General features: G+C 39.9%; 1 protein-coding gene across 1 annotated transcript; it reads left to right on the top strand.

The window, feature by feature from the left end:
• The first annotated feature begins 2660 nt into the window (after window positions 1–2660).
• LOC120545859 (fibroblast growth factor 3-like) lies at window positions 2661–24966 on the top strand. Its single transcript, XM_039780483.1, has 4 exons — window positions 2661–2712; window positions 4611–5327; window positions 21237–21340; window positions 24110–24966. Exons 1-4 carry the CDS (start codon window positions 2661–2663, stop codon window positions 24308–24310), a joined length of 1074 nt encoding a protein of 357 aa, XP_039636417.1. The 3' UTR covers window positions 24311–24966.
• Window positions 24967–25413: the final 447 nt, after the last annotated feature.

Raw genomic sequence — 25413 nt, 5'->3', positions numbered from 1 at the left:
TGGTGAAAAACTACATCATAAAGTGCTGTCTGTGGTGCTGAATTTTGTCTGCAGGTGTTGACATGTAAGATGGTCCACTGGTGCCTGAACAAGTGCAGCACAGATTTTCTCCATTAATCATTGCTTTATAAAATATCAGAAAATATTGGCATTGCTTGTTTGTTTGTTTTTCTTTTCAAAACAACAGTATTAAATTCAAAGATATTCAGTTAACAAACACATGAGAAAGAAAAACCACAAATCCTCACAATTGAGAAGCTGGAACTATAAAGGCTTGGTATTAAAGGGGTGATAGAACACAAAACTGATTTTACCTTAGGGCTGGGTACCGAACGTCGATACTTTTATGGCACTGAAAAAAATTATTTATCTTTCGGTGCCAAATTTCGGTTCCAAAAGCTATCTGTACTCTCTGCATATTGACACAGAGCGGAGCTCCGACACACACACACACACACACACACACACACACACACACACACACACACACACACACACACACACACACACACACACACACACACACACACACACACACACACACACACACACACACACACACACACACACGTTTGCTGCGATATGATAATAATGGCGAGCCGAAAGAGGTCGCTGTGCTGTTGACGTTACACTTCCTCTTAGACAAGCAGGCACAACAGTGATTTCTCTGCCCTGATGACTGACCGACAGGCTGAGCTTGCAACGCAAGGAACTTTTAATAATGTTACTCTGAGTGAGCAGTTTTACCAGAATATTTTAATTTTGATAGCTGTTTTGATTCACAATTAAGGTGGAAAATAAAAGCTTTGTGTTTAATTTATTTTTGTTGATGCTGAAATGGATTTGAAAACATATGGTATCGAAAAAAGTATCGTTAGGAACTGGCATCGAAACTGAGGTATTGAAATTGGCACCGGATCGAAAGATTTTGAACGATGCCCAGCCCTAGTTTACCTTGTCATAGTTGAATTACGACAGTTCGGTGGGTAAAAAAGGCATACATAGAACCTAAAAGTGCGACTGACATCTCTTTCCTATGCAAATCAACAATTTGAAACTTCCGCTGAAAACGGGCGAATCTCAACACAGCCAGTAGTTGACGTCAACTCAGGTGGCTGTACCTTATTTGGCTCTAGAGTCTGTACCTTTGTCATGCCCCAAAATGTACATACAAACCACTGGTCTGAGACCAGCTGGTGTTCTTAATGTTGGTTGCTCAGATCTTAGACACTTTATACATTGTTTGTCTGCTATTTCATTACTAAATTCACTTCTGAGACTTTTTTATGCGAGAAATCAACTACTTAGAGCTCAAATATGGGCCGTTGCGGGTGCCTGCCGGGGTCGATGGCTTGCTGCCTGGCCTGTCCACCTTCACAGACCCCGCTGTGAGCTGGCTGGAGCTCTATCAGGAGACCCACGGACAAGAGGCGTTTATTTCCCCGATCGTTTGTTTAAATAACTGAAAACACATATCCATTATAAGATTAACTGGAACCTGTGGTTTTTGGAAGTTATAACGCTCCACAAGAGATTGCAGGCAGCTCGCTGACTTGCCGTCTCCCCTTCTGATCAGTGCTGCTGTATATAGGAGAAAGCAGAGAGGGGAGGGGCTGTTCCTCAGTCACAGAAGAACAGAAGAAAGAAGTGACCGTTTTGGCGGACACAAGAGAGAAATACCTTTGCGTGCTCGCCGGACAATACTGGCGTCTTTTCTACAGAAAGTCGCCAGATTTGTCGCTAGTCGCTTTTTTGAAAAAAAAGTCGCTAAGGGAGTCTGAAAAGACGCTAAATCTAGCGACAAAAATCGCTAAGTTGGCAACACTGGAGCCTCTGTAGCTTCGTTCAGCTCATGGTAAGGAGGGGTGGGGCTGTGTGTGTGTGTGTGTGCTCATTGTAAACCAACCAATCAGCGCGTAGCTCATCTAAATATTCATGAGCATACCACATAAGGGAGAAAACCTTTAATCGTTTCAATCCAGGGCTCTTTCATAGAGTTGCATTAGGGAGCATAGAACAGCACCCGGGTCATTTTCAGCCCAATCAATGTTACATACCCTATTTGGAGACCTTAAGGAACAGTGTGAAATACCCTATAAAATCATTCTATCACCCCTTTAAGTTGACATGAATGACAGATTGCTGGCATCATCCAACTGCTGCAAATTCTCTTTTTTTTAAAGATTATTTTTGGGGCATTTTTAGGCCTTTATTTGGATAGGACAGCTTATACTTGAAAGGAAAATAAAATCCTACTGATGCATGACTGATTGACACTGAGGGACTTAATGAAGGAAAAAATACAGCGGAACGTGATAACTCAAATCTGCTGCATACCTCCGACAGGAGTTAGTAGTTCCAGTAATAACTGAGAGGGGCGGAGATGTGGCTGTTGTCTAACAATGTGAAAAGGAAATTAAACAATGCTGAAACCAGACAGCAGACCTAGATTCTTGATAGAGTAAACGCAGCAACACACGTAAGGTACAACTTCTTTCATCCAAACAGAGAGTTGTTTATCTAAAGATTAAGCTTCCAAGTAAAGAAATCACTTGAGAGTATCTGTCAAAATAGCTGAGGGGGACTTGACTCAGCACTAACCTGGTCTGTGTATATTCACAGAGAAGACATTTTTTGGCCATTTTCATGCACTATGTATCATGGAGGGTGGAGGATTCATAGGTTCTAACTCCGTCACAAACACTACAGGAGGTAATTTTAGTAATGAACATCCCTTGCACTGGAGAAGACGACCTAATCAGGAATATTACTTGGAGACACTTATGTCAATGAACTGAGCATTTATAGCTATAAGTGCTATAGAGTTTCATTTGGCAGAAAAGAGTTGGCTCTTTGAGGGAGCAACCAGGATTCTGCTGAATGAACAATTCCCCCCCAGGTGTCAGGTTAATAATGGCCGCACCTGCTTGAATATAATTGGATGTTACAAGTCAGCTGGTAGCCACAGAGCTGTGAATGAGCCAGTGATTGTAGAAGCATGAATGAAGCTGCTGATGCCAATCGGCTAATGCAAGAGCGACTTCAGCGCTCTGCCTGAACTAACACTATGCTTCATCTTTTATTTATTGTTGAACTTTGAACTGTCAATTATTTATGTTACGTCCCCAGGGATTAATATGTAGTAAAAACTAGCAGAGACCATGACATGTACCTTATAATAAAGTTTAATATTGTTTTGGTACTGACCATAATATCTCTAATAAGCCCAGCCTACAGAATAAAAAACTGTCCGAAGTGTCACTGAGTACTCACAGTCTGATTTAAAATAAATGTTGCCAGTTTCAAATTTATTGTACTTAGGCAACATTCTTGTGATGCAAATTTAATATTTCAGAATTTGGGCTTCATTTGTTAAATGTGTTTGTAAAGAAACATTCATTCAACGGTGCATTTCAGTGTTATTACAGTGCATTTGTGGTACCGTACGTACTAAAACACAGATATTTTATCAGCACTGAAAAATGTCTAACAATACACAGTATTAATCAAGAGGACAGAAATATTAGAAAGATAAACCTAAGAGCTCAGCAAAAGTAGTGAGATATGAAGAATGGTTTTCTTTTGGACCTGCTCTGCTCAACTGGAGGAGTTTTGTCTGGGAAGGGGAGGAGACAGAGAATAGAGGGGAGAGGAGGAGAGAGAGGGTGGGATGAAAGATCCCCCCACACCGCACTTACACACACACACACACGCACACACGAGCACACACACATAAATCATTATATGTGCGCAACCACCGCCCCACAGTGTTTTAGACATAATTACACTAAGAGATGACATCTGGGGAACTGCAGCGAATAAATAAGGTGAAAGGAAAGACAAGATTCAGTCACCTCAGAGAAACTCCAGATAACCAGAAAGCGCACCGCTGATAGAGATAGCGGAGAGGGAGAGGCAAAGGAAAGAGGGAGGGGGCCAAAGGAGAGGGAGCCACACACAGGAGGAAAGAAGAGAGGCAACGCACTGCTCCAGCACTCAGACTCCGAGAGGACAGAGCACAGATAAGGAGCTCAGCTCACTGACAAGACGCACAACAAGACAAGAGAGAAAGACAAGAGCTCCCGGGCTCAGTTACACACTCAAGTAACTTCAAACCAGCTCCGACAAACCAAGAGAAACAAAGAGAGAAAAGAAGAGAAGATAGTTTGGATTCTGTGAATTTCTTTTTTTTTTGTGGCCTGCGTTGCGTGGATTTCTCGGGAGATTTTTTGGGTTTTTTTTTACTCCCCGTTTTTATTTATTCATTTAGTACTGAGCAGTTTGGCATCTTTTATCCAGACCTCCTCCGCCTTTCTGTTATCCACCTCCCTGGACTGTGGAAGTGCGGTGGAGTAGATTTTAGCAGTGTATATGAATGGACTGTGTGTTTTTGTCTTCAGATGTGAAAGTGTAGGTGTACATTTAAACTTTAAAAAGGGATTTTGAGTAAGTGCGTGTGTGGGTGTGTGTGAGCAACCAGGAGCAAAGAGCAGCAGTGTTGGGAGGAGAGGGAGGAGGTGGTGAGAGGTCTTTGAGGCGAACCCCCAGTTGTTCCCGTTAAGAGGTGATCTGAGTTATTGATGTTGACGCATTCCTGCGGCGCTGCTGAGGAATAAACAGCACCGGTGACTACAGCAGAGTCAGCCACAAGACTGCAGGCTTCACCCCCACCAGCAGCTGCATCGCCATCACTTTTACCGATAATAACGCTACATCACATCTACCGCAGTCAGCCATTCAGGTTATAACACCTACAGTCCCAGTGAGGTTGGGGGTCCCCAGACAGAGGAGGTGGTCAGTCAGGGGGAGTTTCTCCCACTCTCGCTCCCTCTCCCTGCACCCAGCTCAGCATGCCCCAGCCCCTGAGCTCCTCCACAGCTCTCTCAGCTCCACTACCATGTGTAGATGGACAGTGACACAAGGTGCACCGGTCGCCTGGTTCTCCACCTGCCCCTGCTACAGACCTCCTTCACTCATCCTCTCTGTCACTTTCCTTCTCCTGCTTCTCCTGCTCGGACCCTCCTCATCATCGCCCCTGTCCGCTTTATCACCAGACTCTGAAAAGCACCACAATGCACTGCGAGGGACTCCTCCTCACATCTTCATCTCATCACCGGCACCGCTGCACGCATCCTCTGCTAGGTTGCCACGGGCGACCAATGTGTCATCGTCCTCAGCGACGGTCGTCGGGCGCCACGTGCGGAGCAGCTACAACCATCTACAAGGAGATGTGCGCAGAAGGAAACTGTTCTCCTACCAGAAATTCTTCCTTCGCATTGACAAGAAAGGAAAAGTTAATGGCACCAAAAGTGAGGATGATCCATACAGTAAGTCGACTTTGTTACATTGTTCTGTGTTTCACTGGTTGTTTATATTTTGAGCTGTATTTAAGAATGGAAATATCAGCTTGTGAGAATTAGAAGGCCATCTGGGAATTTCTTAAGCTTTTATTGGATATTGAGCCATATAGTTTCCTTTATAGAAGAGAGGTCCATGTTATGAAGTTTGCTATTAAAACATTTTTTATGTCCATATTTGTCAAAGAAAACACTATAGCAAATGATGGGACTGGTTTTCTCTCATTGTGTTTATCTGTGAAGAGAGAGGTTTCTGGTTTCCACCCCTGGCAAACGTGCACATCAAAACAGGTGACCGTGCAAAAAAACAAATAACAGAGCCGCATGCTTTTCAGCCGTTTCACCATTTGTAGAGGCAGGCCAGACTATAGAAAGTTAGGGAAGGGGGAAGCATGACAGTGGGAAAGGGAGAGGAAAAAACAAAATGAGTATGCCAAGAAGATAAAAAAGAGAGATGATCCACTGGAACCAATTAGAAATTGCCCAGAGAAAGTTCTTCTTCTTCGAGGAAATATCTAAAACACGGCTATTACCAAACCCCTGGGGAGAATGACAAGTCCACTTACTCCTTGCTGCTATTGTACTGCAGCTATAATAGTGGTGGGCACATGCTAAGTATGAGGGTATACAGACTCAGATGTAAAGTAATAGACATGCAATTCTTGCTCCTTTTTTTGGTTGTGTATTTTGAGGGCTGTGAAATAGGATTTTAACCTTTATTTATCCTAAGAAGGATCACTGAGCACACATGCTCTTTTGTCAGCACCACTCAGTCTCACATTCACACAGTTACACTCTTTCACATTGGGTAGACTCCCAGCTCTTAATCCTCCACTGTTGGGCACTGAGAAACCCCACTGGTACCTTTAAAGCACTTTGAGATAACTTAACTTTAGGATTTGATGAAGGAAAAAGTATGATTGCATGATGAATGCAAAATGCACACATTTTATGGAATCTGTTGTAAGATAATAGAAGTTAAGATGCATGTTAAGAATGTGCATTAACATACAATTATTTTTAGTTTTCAGTTAATTAAAAACCAAACTGTAGCACAATAGCTATGGCAGCAACAAAGCATCTCATCTAGGGCTGGGACAATTCGTCGACGTAGTCGATTATGTAAATGCATTGACACAAATAATTTGCGTCGACGAGTCACTAAATAAAATAAATAAATAAAACTTGCGTGCAAATTAATTAATATAATGCAGAACTAATGTAATGCGGAACTACTGTTAGATACGCGGGTTCTAGGGGCACCTAATCTGTAGCCCCGCCTTAGCTCTGGAGCTAGCCGAGCTCCTCCGCCTACGTGCAGTTTTTTGTCAGGACGGTCCAGTGAGTGAGTCAGAGATAGCAGCACAAAAGGACGAGTATAGCGAGTGGTGGCGACCCACAAGAGTTAGAGGACCCTCCGGCGTCTTTAAGATCGCAAGTTGTTGTACTGTAATGTCTTGTCTTTTGAATTGTCCAGTCCTACCAAGGACCATCTCGAAAATGAGATGACACATCTCAAGAGGTATTCCTTGTACAATAAATACATTGAATACATCTAACATGCTAACGCATATCCGATGCCATCACCCAGATGTGCCAATCACTGGAATGGGACAAAAATACTGTCCAACTTCTCCTCCCTACATTGCTTAACCAGCCTTTAGATACAAATAATTAGAGTTAAATTAAAGGAAGAAGAGCTTGGATGTTAAACAAGAGCTTATTCATTATTTTACCTACTGTTAAAAAAAAAGCAAATAGACTACTCTTTTTGCACTTGCTCTGTTTACTTAAAGTTTTTATTTTTTGTATTCCTCCTGAAAGTGACTTTATTTTGTGGTTGGATTGATAGCCTGCATCTGGCTTCAGGTTACACTACAAATTCAGTGCAGTGTTAAACAATTTAAATAAATAGAGACTTGAACCTTATTGAAATTAGTTTTGTGTAAATTGTTAATAATTGAGCAATGGGAAAAGAATCGCTAATCGAAAAATTAATAGTTAGATTAGTCGACTAATCCAAAAAAATAAATCGCTAGATTAATCGTTTAAAAGATAATCGTTTGGGACAGCCCTAATCTCATCTGTAAAATGATAAATACTGTTAATGCCTTGTAAGGGTCATCATAATCATTTATGACTGATCCAGAATAGGAAATCAGCTGTTATCATTCTTCTGTCCACAACTTTATCTTCTAGTTAAACACATCTGGAAGTTCTCCACAACTGCCACAGTGTTCTGGTCTCTGCGCAGCTCAGAATAGGCGCATCGCCTCAGGGCACACTGACAGTAGTTGTTGAGGGAGAACAGAACATTACTCCCACATTTACCTGCCTAGAGTTTCCCTGCCAGCTCATTGAATGAGATGGGTGACGTCTAAAACACAAGCTAATTTCTTTAAGATAATACAAGAGGCTCTTGCTGCATTACTTCTACTGTATGTGTTCGATTCTGTCACAGCATGTAAAGTGTGTGTGTCTGGGAATGTAATCTTCAAAAATGGATCTTTATCATTTGCACAACTTCATACCGAACACATAGGTTTGTATACATCTGTCTGTGGCTCTGTGGTGCTGTACAACCCTCTCCTGCTAAGAGAGTACACACACACACACACACACACACACACACACACACACACACACACACACACACACACACACACACACACACACACACACACACACACACACACACACACACACACACACATACAGACAGAGACAGAGAGAGAGAGGCCAGTCTTGCACATGGCCTCCATATGGCAAAGCCCACTTTTATTAGGGCCAGGGCCAGTGTGAATATGTGTGTGCGCGTGTGTGTGTGTGTTTGTGCGTGTGTGTGTGTGTGTGTGTGTGTGTGTGTCTGTCACTCAGACACCAAGGCTCTGCCAGACATGGCTGAAGGAATTTCAATTAGCGTCCCTTCCTCCCTCCCCTTGCCTGCAGTCCTCTGACACACACACTAGCACATGTGCAAACACACACATACACTTTTACACACATGCACATAAAGAGCTCAACCATTAGGGTGCAACGTGTCACTTACTATAATGACATCAGGTCATGGCATTAGAAGCGCAATCCATCAATTTCAACAGCTCTTGCCACTTGATTGTGGTGGGAAGTAGGTAAGAACTTTCTAGAGCAAAATTAAAAAATCCTAAATATGAGGACTTGGCCAAAGCTTTCAGGGCATATGTTGTCTTGGTAGTATATTTAGTAGGCATTTCATCAAGTTGTATCTACCTGATAGCAAGCGCAGATCTTTAACATGTTTCAGATTGAAAGAATATGGGTGGTAAACTGGAGAGATTCGGCTGTAATGAAATAAAGATTAAATAATGTGTGCATCAGCACATCATTTAATATGTTTAGGTGCTTGTGCATTGACAGTATTTGCATCTGTGCACAAGCCTGCATGTACAGCAGTTTGTGTGCTATGTGCCACCTCCTGCTATTTTGCATGTGCTCTAAAATCAGGAGAGAACAAATTGTACCCTTCAAACTAAACCAAACAGAACATAATTAAATTCTCCTCCCTTAACTGAGAACATGGATGTGGTACTTGACATACTAGACATGCTTTCTGCAGGACCATTCTTGCTCAGTTGTTTTTATATGCATATACACATTATAACATTGTTTATTTATATTGTACAGTTTTAGAGCTGTCTTTGATGCAGGTTTCTAGCCTTTATGTGCTCATTAAACACACATGGCTCTTTTGAGAGAATCCTCTACATATAACATATATCATACAAGAGTGTTGCACATCTATAAGTTTACCCAAGATCTTATTTGTCAAAAATGGACTACTCCCTTAGAAAAACATCAAATGAATAGCTAGTGAGGGGGCAGTTGTTAGTGTTGTTATCATGGTCTAGTGTCTGGTAATGTTCAGGAGGTCAGATTGCAAATGAGTGTCATTAGATGGTGTCAGAGGTTATGAAGAAGTTGCAGCTCCAGCTACGAGGTCGAGGCTCTCCTCCACGGCCGAGCCTTTCTAATCATCTTGTCAAAGCTGAAGGGAGTACATCATTTATGGTTTTGGGCCTGGATTGTGAATGTGTGCTCACTGGTGCATGTCAGTGTTTGTCTATTTGCGCTCATGTGATCAATGCCCTTCTATCCATGTAACCTCATAAGGCCTTCAAAATAAGGCGCTCCTAGTCTGAATATGGAAATCCTGTCGGGCCGTCGTGTGATTAGCATTGATCCTTTCACTGCCCATAAGCAACAAAACTGTCCTTGTTTTCTTCCCTCAATGTCCTCCACGGACTGTCACATCTTGTTTACAAACAAACAAATGAAGCAATGAAACAAATGGACATGTGTTTGCAGTTGGACCACAGACTTGTGGTCCTGCGTAGCTCAATTAGTATTGAATGGTGCCAACTTGACCACAGTTGGAGCTTTGATTCTCATTGTGGCCACCCGGATTGTAAAAACTGCCACACATACTTATTGTTAACATTAATCACAGTAGACACAGTACACACTGACATGAATGAATCGAACGCACCACGATTTATGGAGAGTCCAATACACTGGACATTATTCTGATTTAGTGCAGGTTTTCCACGTCCAGGCTAATTACACAGGTCCAGCCCCTCTGGTGTGACCCGAGTCAGGAAGCTTTGTTAATGCAAAAGGTTAACACTGCACACATCACTTTTGGCTGTTTTGTTACTCCGCCACAGTTAGTTATGTGCTGTAGCTGGGGGATTCAAATTTCACATTCTGTGTGCAAGACTAATACATTTTAATTCTTCTGGAGGAAACTATTCTCCTAAAGTGCATATTCCACATCGTACAAAGTAAATTTTTCTATAACTGAATCTGAAGTTGGGTTTTTCTTAACATAATATATCATTAACATACAGTATATCATAATATATAACATAACATAATATATAACACAAAATATCTTAATATAATATAGGCCTAATTTCAGAAGTGTCTGCGAGTGTCAGTATGTTGAAACAAGACAAAATAAGGCAGATCACTGCACTAGAATGAAGGAAAATACACTCGATTCTAGAAAATTCATGAAACAAGTCGATTTGTAATGGAAATGATTCAAACTTGGCCTTGGCAGATTTCTCCCACTTGTTTTGAGAAAATTTGCCTATTAGGACTCGATTAAAATTACTTGGCGAGATAGAGATTTTTGCAATTACATTCCATATTACAACAAAAAGCAAAATTCACCCAGAAATGGTGGAATCACTTTTTTTTTTTTTTTTTTTTTGCGATTTAGGAACATTTGAATAAGGTCTTCAAAACCACAAGCACTTATTTATCTTTCTCCTCTGCATCCATAGACCTCAAATGACTCAGCAAAATTAACACACAAAAAAACTCGTAACAAGTGCCTGCCCTTCCTGAAAATCTTGAAATTAGTCCCAGCCTTTTCCCCTTTTTCAGTTTCTGTATGTCTTCATTTTTGCTGCCTTACTCTGACTGTTTCGCCCCGCATTCTGTGTGATGAGTTTAGGATTCTCGTGGGAAAAGGTAACAGTGTGGCCCATAAAAGAGAGTTATGAGGAGGTACTGGATGCACCAGAGGTTAGTGTCAGTGTTGCTTTTCATTCAAAGTAACTTTGACATCTTCATGGACTCTTCTGTCCAACAGCCGTAAATAAAAGTGTTGTGCAAACATCTCTGCACAAGCTTGTTCAGGAAATACTGAACCTATCATTGAGTACTCCTAAAGCTGCCAGAGCCGAGTTTAACATCAACAATTAGATTCAGCTGTCCTGTGAAAACATACAATAAACCTATACTGCCTCTGACCCTCCCTCCAACTGCACTGACATTAATATTTGCTTATGGCTGAAACAACCCGATGGATTGTAAACAAAATTCATGGAAAACCATTCAAGGTAACGAGTGAAATTAGTCAGGCTCTTTTACTTCATCACCTTATAACATCCTAGAAGCTACAATCTGCTTGTATGGACGAACAAATCCTCAAGTCAGCAGTTCATTTTCACATACCACTCTTCATGATGATGTTTTGGTAATATCTGAAATGAGAGTCTGGATCAAATCATGTCAGTTCTGATTCATGATTCCTTTTAATGGAATCTACGGAGCAAACGCGGTCAATGTCCTGCAGAAATATTACATAACATTAAGTATATCTTACATAAGAGCAATGTTATTTTACTATAATGAAACCAAGCCAAAGCATTGATAACATTGTTGTAGACTGTTGAGAAAGACTGATTAATAGGCCGTTTACTGGTATTAACTGGAAGTTTAATGGGACTTCACAAAAGTTATTACATAATCTTTGTTTGGGACAAGAGTTATTCAGAGTCCTACAAATCAGGCTGTAAATATCTAAAAAGCAGAGACTCTGCACTAAGAAAACCTGCATGTACTGATGTGCAGGTTACACTGTGAACCTGAGGCTGTGAGGGAGTAAGTGTTGCTGAATTGACCTGCTGTAGACGTTTTACAACTTTCTGTCTTTAACTAAATATTAGACCGTCTGAGACTTTGGAAACTTTCAAAGGTCCAGTATGAGTTGTTACGCAAGAAATGATCTGGCCCCTACCATGGCAAAATGTGCAGCACTCATTGGTGTTTGCCATTTTCATCTCCTCATGACTGCAACAGTACAGTTCATTGATGGTCTACGTGTTGTGTAGTAATAAAAAGACAGTTGTCAGATATGGCATTCTTGTCTTGCATATTTGATTAAACTTGAGCGACTAAAATGTAATGTTTCAGTCAAATGCAATATTTTCATCTCAGTTTTTTTTTTTGTGAATCTACAATTAATATTAAAAATGTTGTTTAAGTCAAGATAAGTAAAAACAACTACTATTTACGCAACTCCTCGCCTCTCTCCCCCCACCTTCGTCAGCACTATTTTTCATCTCCAACATAGGGGTGAATGTAAAGGTCCAGAGGTCCAGATGTATGAGCACGCTTTGACCCCACAAGCACCCAAACAGGGTAATTTATGGGGCATGTGTGTGTTAATGCTTTGGATGTGTCTGGAAAAACATGCAGAGCTGAAAATAATCACAACAACCCATCACAGTTAATACGTTTGGTTAAGATATTTCTGGTTAAGATAGTTCTACATTGTTAAAGTGCAATTGTTATACTTTTGAAGCTCAGTGTTTCTGCCAAGAGGACAATGACAGGATCCGTCTAATTTTTCATCCCAGTTTACATATTTCCTATCATCGCTGCTTGATATTTCCCATTAATTCACTCCCATCCATTAATGTGTCAGCTACATCAAGACTGAAATAAGAGCCAGATTTCTGTAGGCAGACCGAGGCGGCCCTGCCACAAACTCCACCAGTTAGGCACAACCTTAAACAAAAGTCTTTTAGCAGAAAATGATGATTCTGTAAGATCTTCAGATCTTTTGGAGCGCTTCGGCTCCCTGAAGAGAAAATGGCTCCAAACACCAAGAGTCGATTACTGTCCGCAAAGAATCTTAAGTTGGACATCTTGGTTTTGATGGACGGCCTTTTTCATTGTTTATGTTATGTGGCGGATTCTTGCCAAGTACACTTATAAATATTCTTGAGAGAGGAAGAGAAAGAAAAGGAAGCAGGGGGAGATACTCTGACGTACAACTAGTTCTCCGTAATCAACCAGATTTCTAAACAACTATCAAGATTTTGTGTGAATCATCATTTCCATGCGACTGGTATACAAATCTGCTAAATGAGCAAATATGTACTTTACAAATGTACTTAAGTTGTGTGGACGTTTTGGATACATCTGAGAGTACGGAGTCCTATCCTTGAAAACCTGCAAACATCTTGCCCATTAAACTCAGTTTCTGGCTCATCTCAGTGCTGTCCTAACATCAATCCAACAGTTTGTTGTTGTCTAAATAACAAATCATTACATTTGGCAACAAACTGCAAAGCAGAATCCCAGCAATATTCACTTTCAAGTAAACAATGACGTTTGTAGCATCATTTACTGTTAAGAGCCGGAAATTGCAGTATTTGCCATGTCAGCATGACATTTTTCTCCACCCCTTAATGTTGTAACGTTGTGTAATCTTAGCAAAGTTGGAGCCAGCACTACTTTGTTCTAGAATGTCATTGTGAAGAAAAAAGAGAAACAATGCAAACACCAACGTGAAATGTGAAACTCTGATTATAAAATACACTTTGTAGTGTGGTTTAATTGCTTCATCCACGGCATAATCCCATAAAATGACCCTTTATACTATAAACTGGGCTGAAAAGTGACCTCTTGTAGCAGGAAACAAAACAACTTTCTCACTCCGTAATCTAGTCCATTTTAGATCTGAAACCATTAGCAGATCAATCTATAGGGCGATCCACAGAAATTAACCAGAAACTATTTTGATAAGCTTTTATCAAGACATTTAGACATTTTTCAAGCTCAAGAATCAAATTTGCTTTGGGTCCAGCTTCTCCAATGTGCAGGTTTACTGTTTTTATCTGTTTTATATAACTGTATATTGAATTTCTTTGGGTTTCGAAAAAATGAGTGAGAGAAAAAATTATTTAAAGGCGTCACGTTGAGCTCTAGGTAATTGTGATGGGCATTTTATGGACCGACCAAATAATCAAGAGAATAATCGTTAGATTAATTGACAATAAAATTAGGGCAGCAACTAACAATTATTTTCATTGTCGATTAATCTGTTGATTATTTCCTCAATTAATTGATTAGTAATTTGGTCTCTGAAATGTCAGAAAATTGTGAAAAATGTCAGTGTTTTCCAAAGTTTACTGTCAAAGAGGAGTGAAGAACTAGAAAATATTCACATTTAAAAAGCTGGAATCAGAGAATAAAAAAAAAAAGACTAACCGATTAATATTAATTATCAAAATAGTTGTCGATTAATAAAATTGTTGACAACTAATCGGTTAATCTTTGCGGCTCTAATGAAAATAATTGTTAGTTGCAGCCCAAGTCATGCCAAACTTCTTTTAGAAAACCAAAAAGCAAAGAGCCTGAATTGCATTATAGCATATTTTCATCAGATATTCTTTAATAGCAACTATGCTGAAAAATGCACTGAAAGCCTAATACTAAAAGTGTCACTTTGGTGTTCACATGAATTGCTGTGGATGCGGGGAGGGGCCCACAGAAAATGCCTTTCTACAGGGCCCAGACTTTTGTGCTACGCCCCTGAGCGGGAGGTGAAGAAAAAAACACCTTTAACAGATAACATCCAGGGCTGCTGCCATATAGACACGCCATGCTTCAGCTCTTAATGGAGTCATCAAAGGTAGAGCTGAAAGCTTAGAGTTGAGTCCAGAGAGGCATCTGGACAGCCTGGCCATTTGAAAAGAGCAGCCAGGAATGCCAGCTAATTACCCTCTATGTATGTGTGTGTGTGTGTGTGTGTGTGTGTGTGTGTGTGTGTGTGTGTGTGTGTGTGTGTGTGTGTGTGTGTGTGTGTGTGTGTGTGTGTGTGTGTGTGTGCATAAACGAAAGTGTGAGACAAAGAAAGTTACAACGATAGAGAAAGACTTGTGGCAAAAAAATATTTAAGCATGTCGGTGCATTATATCTGCGGTGTAATATAACAAGATTTCTAAAGCTGAAAGTCCAACGCCAACAAATCCAACCGCAACAGTTGGGCAACATCTCACTGGCAGCTGAACTGTAAATAAAAAAATGTGTGAAATGCAGACGATGGTCACAGCACTTTGCCTGAAAACATAACTCCTGCCGTGTCAGGCTTGTGAAATGTTTTGACAGAAGCTGGCAGCTTTGGCACTTTATCATGTTACAAAGTCAACTGTGTTAAAGGAATCACAATATCTCAGGTGGTTATGTTTTTTTTCTTTCTCCTCTCCATCAAATCACCATTAACATCACTGTGAATTTCTTTTGGTTTCCTCCAAGCAGCTCTTAAATGTGTGTGACATAACTTGCTGCGGTCTTGCTGCGCCCGGCAAAGTGATCTCAAATTATGCGGTGCTGGAACGATGAGCAGCTCAGACGAGAAAGTTAACGCTATCTGTTGGCTAGACTTTTAAACTGAGGGTTATCACTCAGGTGATCCCTTTTGTTTGATTTTGGAATAATCTGGGTTTGTTTTTCTTTTCATACCCCCGGCCAGTTTTGAAATCACATACAGCTTGAAGAACAGTGTGTGGTTTCGGCTATTTCTGTCCAACAAAAAAGACAGTGATGTGAGTGTTCCTGTCAGGGAAGGAAATAAAACCATCATGGGGGAAAGAATACGCTAAATAACACAGTGAGTGCAGGTCAAATAGAATAATCCTGCTAATGAAAAAAATACTTGAGAAGAAACACATTCAATGTAGTACATAAAAGGGCACACAATATTAGTTTAATCAAATGTATAACCCAGAAATGTAATACCAACAAAACAAATTTAGAAAACAAATCATTTAGACAAAAATTCTATTTGTAAAAAAATATTGATGCTGATGAATCTGAAACAGGCCTCCGTTTTCTCAGCTTCGGTCAAAACCGTTGGCCAGGCAGGCTGTGATGTGGCCACTTAGTGCATGATGATACTGATGTCAACCACATCAGTCTAAACCAATACCTAAACGCTCCTCAAAACATATAATATACAGCAGTTTCCAGTCCAACCCAATACCTTCGCCAGCACTCACCATGCAAACTGCACAACAGAGAAGTGTTGGTTCTCTCTCAGACTTCATAGAGAGATGGAAATATTCAACCAAACATCGAGAAAAAATAATGCAAAGGAAATAGTTTAATCCTGTTAAAAGCATGGGTTTGCTGAAATGCAGCAGTGGCCAAGAAGGCTTGTTTACATGCCTTTTGCTCTTTGTTTTTTGTCTCTATATGGCCTAATACAGCACGATAGTTTAATATTTTCAACTGATATCTGATTTTGGGGGTGGTTTCTTTCTGAATTCCTCTATTCTTCTTTTGTGTTTTTCTTCTTTTCTTGTTTTCTCTCTTTTGAGTTTTTGGCAGATGCATGGCTGTGAACTCTTGTCACAATGAATACGAGACATCGTCAGTCACTCAGCTGCCATAGTTTCCAAGAGAAAAATTATCTTAGTGTTCAGACCTCAACTGATGCAAGTCAGATATTAAATCTTTAAAAAAAGAAATTACATAATAGGGGCCACTTTTGTTTTATGATTTTTTTTGTTGCTTGGATGACACATTTATATTTCAAATCAAAAAAAAAAAAGCATGACATATTTAGTCGCTGCTGAAAAAAAACACAGTAAAGTCATCCAAATATCTAAATACTGGACCCAGAATAAAAGAACTAAACCAATTCCATTCTTCTCGCTGAGTTCATGACACAAACTAGTCTGCAAGTGACAATATTTCACAATACAGAGTGAGACCACTACGGGCTGCAGGCATGCAGTAGACCCACTCACAGCTGGTCACCATGTCGAGGTCAAATTGGGAAACAACCGCAGTATAATCTTCAAAAAAGCCCCTGGATAAACAGTGGAAAGATTTTCATAACCTCCCATAACCTTTAGGTTCAGCTGGAGTCTCACTGACCGTGTTTCTAAAGGGGGCCAGGGTGTGTTGGGGGGGGTGGAGGGGGGTCGACAGGAGGTCTGTAGTATGTGCGTGTTCCCGTGTGTGTAGATCTGTGAGCATGTTATGTATATGTGCACTGTGATGCTGTTCAGAGCAGTAAATTCATTTCAAGTGACGACGAGTGTTTGATTCATCTTAACTTGCAAGTGAATGTTACACTCAACATTATTTTCTATGGCATCTGGGCAAAAACACGTCAAATTATCAGGGACAATTTTTAACGTTTTGGTCGTCTTACATTATTGTATATTTATTAAGTTTAAGTTAAGTTACCTAGGTTACCTGCGTTGAGAACTACTTTGTTGCATCTCATTCCCCATCAGTCTTCCCTCATTTCCTGTCATCTCTCTTCTGTTGACTACTACTACTACTAAAAAGGCATGACTACCCAAAACCATACTTTAAAAAAGAAAGAAAGATCTATCAGAGACATCAAGTGACTTTCATGTCAAACCAAGGTTAATATCCTTTCAATTGGGCAATAAACTAATAACTGTAGGCTATAACTGTAGGCTACTCCAACAGTACTTTATTCAAAACTAAACATTCTGTGCTAGCAAGCCAGTGTGTGTGTTGGGAAGCTACTTTTGCCTTATGTCTACTCAGTCAGATTCAAACACAGGTTTACAGAGAAAGAGGAAGTTTTAACTGGGAAAAGAGTAGAAGAAAATGGAGCTAATTTAAAGAGAATGATGATGAGGACAGAAGGACGTGAGGAAGACCAAAGTAAAGGAACATTGAAGGTAAAGGTTAGGAAGTCTGAGAGAACCAGACAACAAATTAACAACAACCATCCATGAAATGTGGATAAACACCACAAACTCAAGACACAAGTCATGATCTGCCAGTGTCATAACCCTTTAATGACCAATAAAAGTAATAGATTAAAAAAATGCTTAAATCTATTAAAGCTGCTGTTGCGTATCTGCAGTCTGCTTTCGTGCGTCTGATTTGCATTTTAAAAGGCAAATTTCCATTCACCTTTAGAGATTTGACAGGGTCACATTGGAGTTTAGTTTTGGCTAAAAAATCCTAGTGGTCTTGATGAAGTTGTTAATGAACAGTTTCTTACTGTTAGAAGGCCAGATTGTGTTTATTTACTTGTAGCTCTGTTAGTGTTACGCTTTGGGTTTGACTGGCAAAGACCCTTTTGGCTTGTTTTTATGAAAGTTGTAGAGTTGTCCTGTTACACACAGGTGTTTGCCCTTGGTGATAGCGGAAAATGTCCATGCCTTTTATATTAACTAAATCCTGTGCTTTTTGCGATTTCAGTGTTGGGTTATAAAACTGTTTTTCTTTTGCACTTAAAAATAAAAATTCATAATTAAGATGGGCTGAGATCCAATGGACACAAGGAGGGAGAAAAACAGTTTTCCCTTCTCAGAAAAAAACGAAATATACAGTAACACACCCAAGACACCAATAAGGCAAAGTGTTGAATGTAAAATATTTCTAGTTTAGTTTTAGAGCGAGGTATGTCTAGCACCAGAGTTTAACCCATTTGCTCATGTGTGTATGTGCATGTGTGTGTGTGCGTTTATAACAAAAACCTGATGAATGATGTTAAAAGCTCAGGTCCTGTTTTTCTCTGTCTCCTCGCCATAAACTCTGTTGTTGCAATCTAAGCCTTTTGTTGCAGCCTGGCCTTTCAACTCGCAGGCAGACGGGCTGCTTCTGGTAACCGGTAAAGGGGCCATAAAAGAGCCCTGTGCTTTGGTTTTTGAAAAACCACATCAAACGGGAGGAGGGAAAAGGGTTTGAACAGGTGGAGCAGCCTTTAGCACAGCACTGACAGATCTTATTCTGACAGATTACAGCTTAGAAATGTCAGCTGTGTGTGCAGCGAGATGGAACATTTTGAACCTGATAGATAAGTGTTGTGTTGTGGTTAAGGTCTGTGTGAGTAATGGACTTAACATAATGAGCCAACATGATGCACTGTGAGCTTTGGAAATCTACTTCAAGTTTAGAGGCTTTAACAAGCCTTTATTGACCAAATAAAGGAACAGTGGGGATGGAGTAATGCCAACGACTACATTGAGCAAAAAGTCCAAAGGCCAAAAACTATTAAAAACCAGCAACACACATACAAGAGAAGATCATTCGCAACTGCAAAACATCAAGTTAATTTTGCCGTTGGCATACATATCCAAAAACCAAACAGTCTCATTGCTATTACAAAGCCATGACTGATCTCATGAAATGGTGTATGTATGACACGCCAATTCGTATGCCATTATTGGCGTGTTTTCAAGTTTGGCCTCCATTGATTAACATTACCTTGCGTTTGCTTTCAAATTTACGGCGTAGGGAGTAGCAGGAAATGGCGAAAATCCGCGTAGGGAGGTTGGACGTGGTGGAGGATGGGTAAAACACAGGACTTTCACCCAGGAGAGAGGGGATCGCGTCCCGCGTGTGACGTTTCCTTGTCCCGCGTGTGACTTCTAAACTTAACCGTCGCTTTCTTCTTTTACTAAAGCCAACCCCGTTCTTCTTTTCCTAAACCCAACCGGTTCTTCTTTTCCTAAACTCAACCGTAGCTCTCTTCTCGCGATAACACATTGTTCTCATGATAACACGTTCTTCTCGCGATAACACGCCAAGTGGCGTGTATGTGTACGCCCGCTCTATACAGCGTAGACATAAACGCGGATAGTTCAAAAAGCATACCGATAATAGGCCACTTGGCTTAAGAAAGTTGGCGTGTATATTTACGCGAAGTCATGATGCCATGTTGCATGAGAAATAACAACAGTGACACAGTTTAGTAGCGACAGATGTAACAGCAGTGAGAGAAAAAGATGAAGGGGAATGAGGGCAGAGTAGGGGTATCTGGTAAGAAGACCGGTATATACGAGATTTGAAAGACGTTTGCTGGATCTTTAACCCTTCCTCTCATACTGTATTGTCATTTGCTTCTACTGGTCAGGGTTTATTCCAGGGTTTCTTTTACTGCCTCCCTGCCAAAGTTGGGGAAAATATGTGCATAATCTAGAAATAAATAATAAATGAAAACAAAAAATGTAATATTCTTGAGGACCATCTTTAGTCTTTCAAAAAGGCAGATTTAAATGTTTTTTGGGACATGCAGCATTGCATAACGTTGCCAATAACTGAAACAGGAAGCTGTCTAATACTGTCACTTTAAAACCTCAAGAGTAGCAATTTCTAGACCTCTAGAGATAGTCCGGATAGACTGTCCCCGTTTCTCACATTATCTATCCTGCAACCAGGCTCCACTTCCTACTGGGCCCTTCAGCTAATCCTTTCAAACCCCTGATAGTTTTATGGCTTGGTGTAACTGGCTTTAGGATGAGAGAAGAAAGGCCTGGCGACCACAGCTTAAATCAGTAATTGGTCCAGGCTTGAAAACCGATACGGACGCCTTGACCTCTTGCCAGTCTGGCAGCCAGAAAGCCGCTCTCAATCCTGTCCGTGTACCTGCCTGCCTGCCCTAGCTCCCCTGGTCAGAAAAACAAACATAGGACGGAGAAATGTTTTTTTCCTGGCTTACACCTCGGTCCCAGGGCATGCAGCCCACAAGCTAACCAGCAAATGAACAGGGGGCAAGAGGCCGGTCTGAGGTCTGACTGTCACATAGTGAAGAAAAAAAGAGAAGGGGGAGACAAGACTGGGGTTCACTTGTGCAAAAGAAACTGAGATGATTCAGGTTTCAACCACAGTATTATTAAGCTATTTTGCTAAATTATAGAATCTAATTAAGAGTGATGCATGCTGACCTAAAACCTCATATTTGGATTATGATGAACCGTTTCACATTTTAAACTAATGCTAATATAGTGAAATGCCTATTGTATCTGGTTATTCAGATCAATTCATGGTGATTCTTTCAAATGATTTCATATTTTCTCTGTAACAATGCTAACACTTCCAATAATCCATAATTGAATTATTTTGCTGCTGTAGCACTGACATTTTTCCAATTTGTGATCAATAAAGTCTATCTAATCTAAACTCAAGTGTTGAAGGGTTTAGCCAATGAATCGATTAGGAGACGGACGGAATTTTTTTTTTTTTTTTACTTTCCTCTGGTTTATATCACTTTGTCTTGTGTTTTGCACTAATGGTCAAACAAAGCAAGCAATTAGAAGATGCAAACATGGGTGTTTGTTGGAAATATGTTATCTGCATTAATAATGAAATAATCATTAGTCGCTGCCCTATTCATATGTATATGTATACCATATGTATCTGGTATCAGCAAAAATCAGCAGAACAAAAAGGAAACCACAATGTACATGAATGCAACAATATCTGAGGAACCAAGCCGCACAACCTTTTGACATGTTTGTCTCTCTGTCCCCGCTGCACCAGGTATGTTGGAGATCAAGTCAGTGGATGTGGGAGTCGTGGCCATCAGGGGCCTCAGCAGTAACTACTACCTGGCAATCAGCAAGAAGGGAGAGCTATACGGAGCGGTGAGTAGCTGATCTGCCCCTTTGAATGTAGGATATAAATTACTTTTTTAATCCAGAATCTCCTCTACTTTAAGGTGTTAAGTGTCCCAACACTTACGGAGTGTCATGATTGTTAAAGTTTACTGGTGATACGGTGTACAATCTGTGTCAATCTTAATGACTCAAAGCCTTGCAAAAGAGACACCTTTCTCCCTGAAGTGCTGACCCTGCAGCTTTGACTTTTCTTGAATGCTTTTTAAAACAATGAACAAGGCTGCAAGACTCTCTATTCCAGAAACAGGAACCAAAGTCAGTCAATGGGAGCTCTCCTCTCTGCTACCTACCTCTCCATTCAGAAACAGGGAACACAATCCTTCAGTTTCTCTATTCTGCTTCAGTCCCTCTGGGGAGAGCAGCCCTTGTTTCATCTGTTTTTTTTCCTCTCTCGCTCCTTTTCTTCATCCCATTCTCTCCCTCCTTTTTTCTCTTTTGCTTACTTTGAAAGACCCAACTTTCAGCGTGTCTCTCTGGGAGCCACACCACAGATGAAATGACACACGGTAGAAAAGACAGAGAGTCTTTCTGTTGCATGGCCTGAAACTAAATTCCCATGACGTCTTCTGCTCGGTGCAACACAAGCCATAGTAGCGCGGCAGCGAAGGGCTGGCGTTCGATTACACTTGATGGGTTTACACAGGGACTTCTTTATCCGGTGGTAATCAAATGAAATCATTGTTTCATTACATTGCCAGATTAATACACATAAGGGACACAAAGGATTATGATTGCCTTGAGGTTTATACCATAATTCTATATTTATAGAATTCTCAAAGAACACCAATGATGAAGGATGGATAAATTCATTAAAATGAATCCTTTTTTTTTTTAACTATTGTTTGTCTATTAAATAAAGAGATTTACTTTTTAAGATCTGGCCAGTAAGTCACTTAGTAAAACGGTAATGACATTATTATTTTTTACCACAATTTGATGTCACTCATGATTAGTTTTATTTTTTATCCGCCTTTCCAAACATTTTAATTGAAAGGCAGTCAGCACACACACAGTTTGGGTGTAGTGAGAACCATCGTACATTAAAAAAACGCACAGTGTCTGTAAAATATTCTCATTTTGCTTTGAGAACATTCAGTTTTACTTCTGGAACCAATTTAAACAGCTGTGGCCAGATACAGTGGAGAGAGAAAGCGAGAGAGCGAGAGAGCGAGAGAGAGAGAGAGCGAGAGAGAGAGCGAGAGCGAGCGAGTGTGTGTGTGCGTTTGTGTGTGCGTGTGTGTCTCTCATCGTGGCGAGTACATTTTTGGTCGTGAATAACCGCATCCAGTTAACTGGCTGTTTAAGCGACGTTAGCCTTAAGCTCAAGGGCAGCTTCCAGTAAACTGACAAATGTTGCTCTCAGATCATTAATTTACCAGTGGGTGGTCACTGTGGTAACGTAAGCCACAAACACAGTGTCACGATGCTCTTCCCTGGCACAGAGCCTGAACCTTTAACATGTCGCATCTCATGCTAACCTCTCTGCCCCCGTCACCTACAACACCTCCCATATATTGCTGTGCTCAGAACAACTTCTAGGAACAACTAAAGTGAGTTCTAGTCCTAATGATGAAACTGAAAGATTAACAAGAGGAACTGAGTACATCATGTGGCTAATAAAAAGTGGATAAGGACAAGATTACGATTAAGTGAAGACTAGGCTCATTGAATTTGTGGGGTTAATAAAGCATACAGCAAGTGAACAACCACAGCTGTACAGTATAAGAGCCTTCTGATGTGGGGAAAAGTTAAATATGACCCTGAGAAATCCACAAATCTCACACATCATCATCCAAGTTCTCAAATTCAACCACTTTCACATGTGCTCTCAACAGCTGTTGCTGCAAAGCACGATTATTTAGAATTATTGATTATTTGGGCATTTCTAATTAATTGTCTATAAAAAGGTCCAAATAAAGTAAGAAACGATCATCACAATTTCCTCAAGCCCAAGGTAATGCCATCAGATTGTTCAACCAACAGTCCAAAACCCACTCCTGGTTTGCTTTTTGGTCTCTTAACTAAGTCTTGATGTTCGCTACGGTGCCTCACCATAATGTATTCAGAATCTGCCAAATAATTACAATTGTATGTTCTTGGTTGCTGCTTATTGATGTTATTGATTGAATAAGAAAATTAAAAAACAATGTTGCATGTATGAACAAGTGCAGTATGTACCCAATGTTGATCTACAATAAACATTTTTTCCAAAAAAACAACAAAAAAAACCCCAAAGATATTCAGTTTACTGTTATAAAAGACAAAGAAAAGCAGCAAATCCATGAAATTGAGAAACTGAAATTTAGGGCTGAACAATTACTTACTATATGGACTCGCAATATCCAAATCGCAGGCCCAATATTTGTTAAAGGCAAGATATCTGTCAAAATACCATTATGAACTAAGTATTGCTGGTGCTGCAGAGAGGTCCCGGCCTACAAATCGTATTCTACAGACTTTGGGGAAAAATAAAAAAAAAATGTCTTTGGTAGAGATCCTCCCAAAAATATCACACCAAGATTATTTGAATATATTTTTCAATGAAAATGAAAATAATGATGCAAAAATGACCATTCCCTCCAATATCGTGAATCATATCGCGATTGCAATATCAGTCAAAATAATCACAATTAAATATGTTTTCAAATCGCTCAGCCATACTGGAATTAGCATTAATGAACTAATCATTTCAGGTGTAAAATTCTGACATTTACATTCTTTGTCTCTCCCCTGCAGAGGGACTTTGGTCCGGACTGCCGTCTGATTGAACGCATCGAAGAGAACAAGTACAACACCTACGCTTCTGCAGAGTGGCGCAACAAGAAGAAGCACATGTTTGTGGGACTGAATGCCAATGGCAAGCCAATGAGGGGTAAGAAGACAAGGAGGAAAAACACTGCCACTCACTTCCTGCCCATTGTGGTACAACCACGATGATTGGACATATCAGCCATGAGAGAGCTCTGCACACTGCAGGCTATCTGACTTTTTTTGAGTAACAGCAATGGTTACATTGGACAGATCTGAATCAGATCTGAATGATGCACTGAGGAGGAACAGAATGGAAACCTATGGACATTTTGTTGCATAAAGACATTTCTATTTTTAAAGAAAGAAATAAGATATATTGCTATACAATGTATATACTATTTTCTGTTTTAAGTTATCAAGTACATTGGCACAGTAGAAGATATGAAAATAAATGACTTCTGTGCCAAAATGTGATTAGTAACTCACATTTCTAGATTTGTGTACATGTGAAGAGCTTGACTGGGAAGAAATAAAAAATGACAAAATATGTAAGAGGAAAAGACAAAGACAAGAAGAGGAGGTATAGACAGAAAGCTGCATAATAGAAAAGGAGAAGACAAGAAACGCAGACCATGAAAAGGATGAGAAAGAAGCACCAACACAATAGCAAGTCTAACACGATCATGTTTTATTCTTTAAATTTATTTATTTTGTGTAATATTTAACAAAAAAAGAACAAAAACACAAAAAGGACAAATTCTTGTCTTTTTTACCATTTATGCTTTTTTTTGGAATACTAATCATTTAAACCTGAATAAATATAAAAATATATTTGTCTTTAAGTTGTTTGACTGACTTTGAATGCTTTTAGATATTTTTACGGTTCAATTATTGGTTGTTCATACTGTAAATACAGCAAAGAGATAGAAATAAATACATGTATAAACTAAACATTCAATTAAATGCTTTAATCAGTTGACCCAGGTAATTGATCCACTGTATAATTTTTATATATTACCAAGAGAAGTGATGGGAATTATAAGATAAAAGATAATGTGACAATGAATATTATATACTTCTAGTCCATCTGCTGATGAAGACCATGGGATGAGTTAAAAAGCTCATTCTTAACCAGGTTTACAAAATAATCTTGACTCAAAGTCCACTTAGGTTTTTTTGAAGCTTTCAACCATATCTCATGGTCTTCATTGGCAGATGGACTTTTGCACAGTTTGCCTGGATGGAGCTAACTATTGATAGATGCATACTGTGTTGTTGAAAGCTTTACA

Source organism: Perca fluviatilis, chromosome 17 (assembly GCF_010015445.1).
Source record: "Perca fluviatilis chromosome 17, GENO_Pfluv_1.0, whole genome shotgun sequence".
Taxonomy (NCBI): Eukaryota; Metazoa; Chordata; class Actinopteri; order Perciformes; family Percidae; genus Perca; species Perca fluviatilis.
The sequence above is the reverse complement of the archived record's forward strand: the minus strand, read 5'-3'. Positions and strand labels throughout refer to the sequence as shown.

Bases quoted from the DNA above. Each gene is read 5' to 3' on its own strand.
- LOC120545859 (XM_039780483.1), top strand. From the start codon at position 2,661: ATGGAGGGTGGAGGATTCATAGGTTCTAACTCCGTCACAAACACTACA. The intron at 2,713-4,610 runs GTAATTTTAGTA...GGCGCTGCTGAG, and splicing joins CGTCACAAACACTACAGGAG to GAATAAACAGCACCGGTGAC. The intron at 5,328-21,236 runs GTAAGTCGACTT...CCGCTGCACCAG, and splicing joins AAGTGAGGATGATCCATACA to GTATGTTGGAGATCAAGTCA.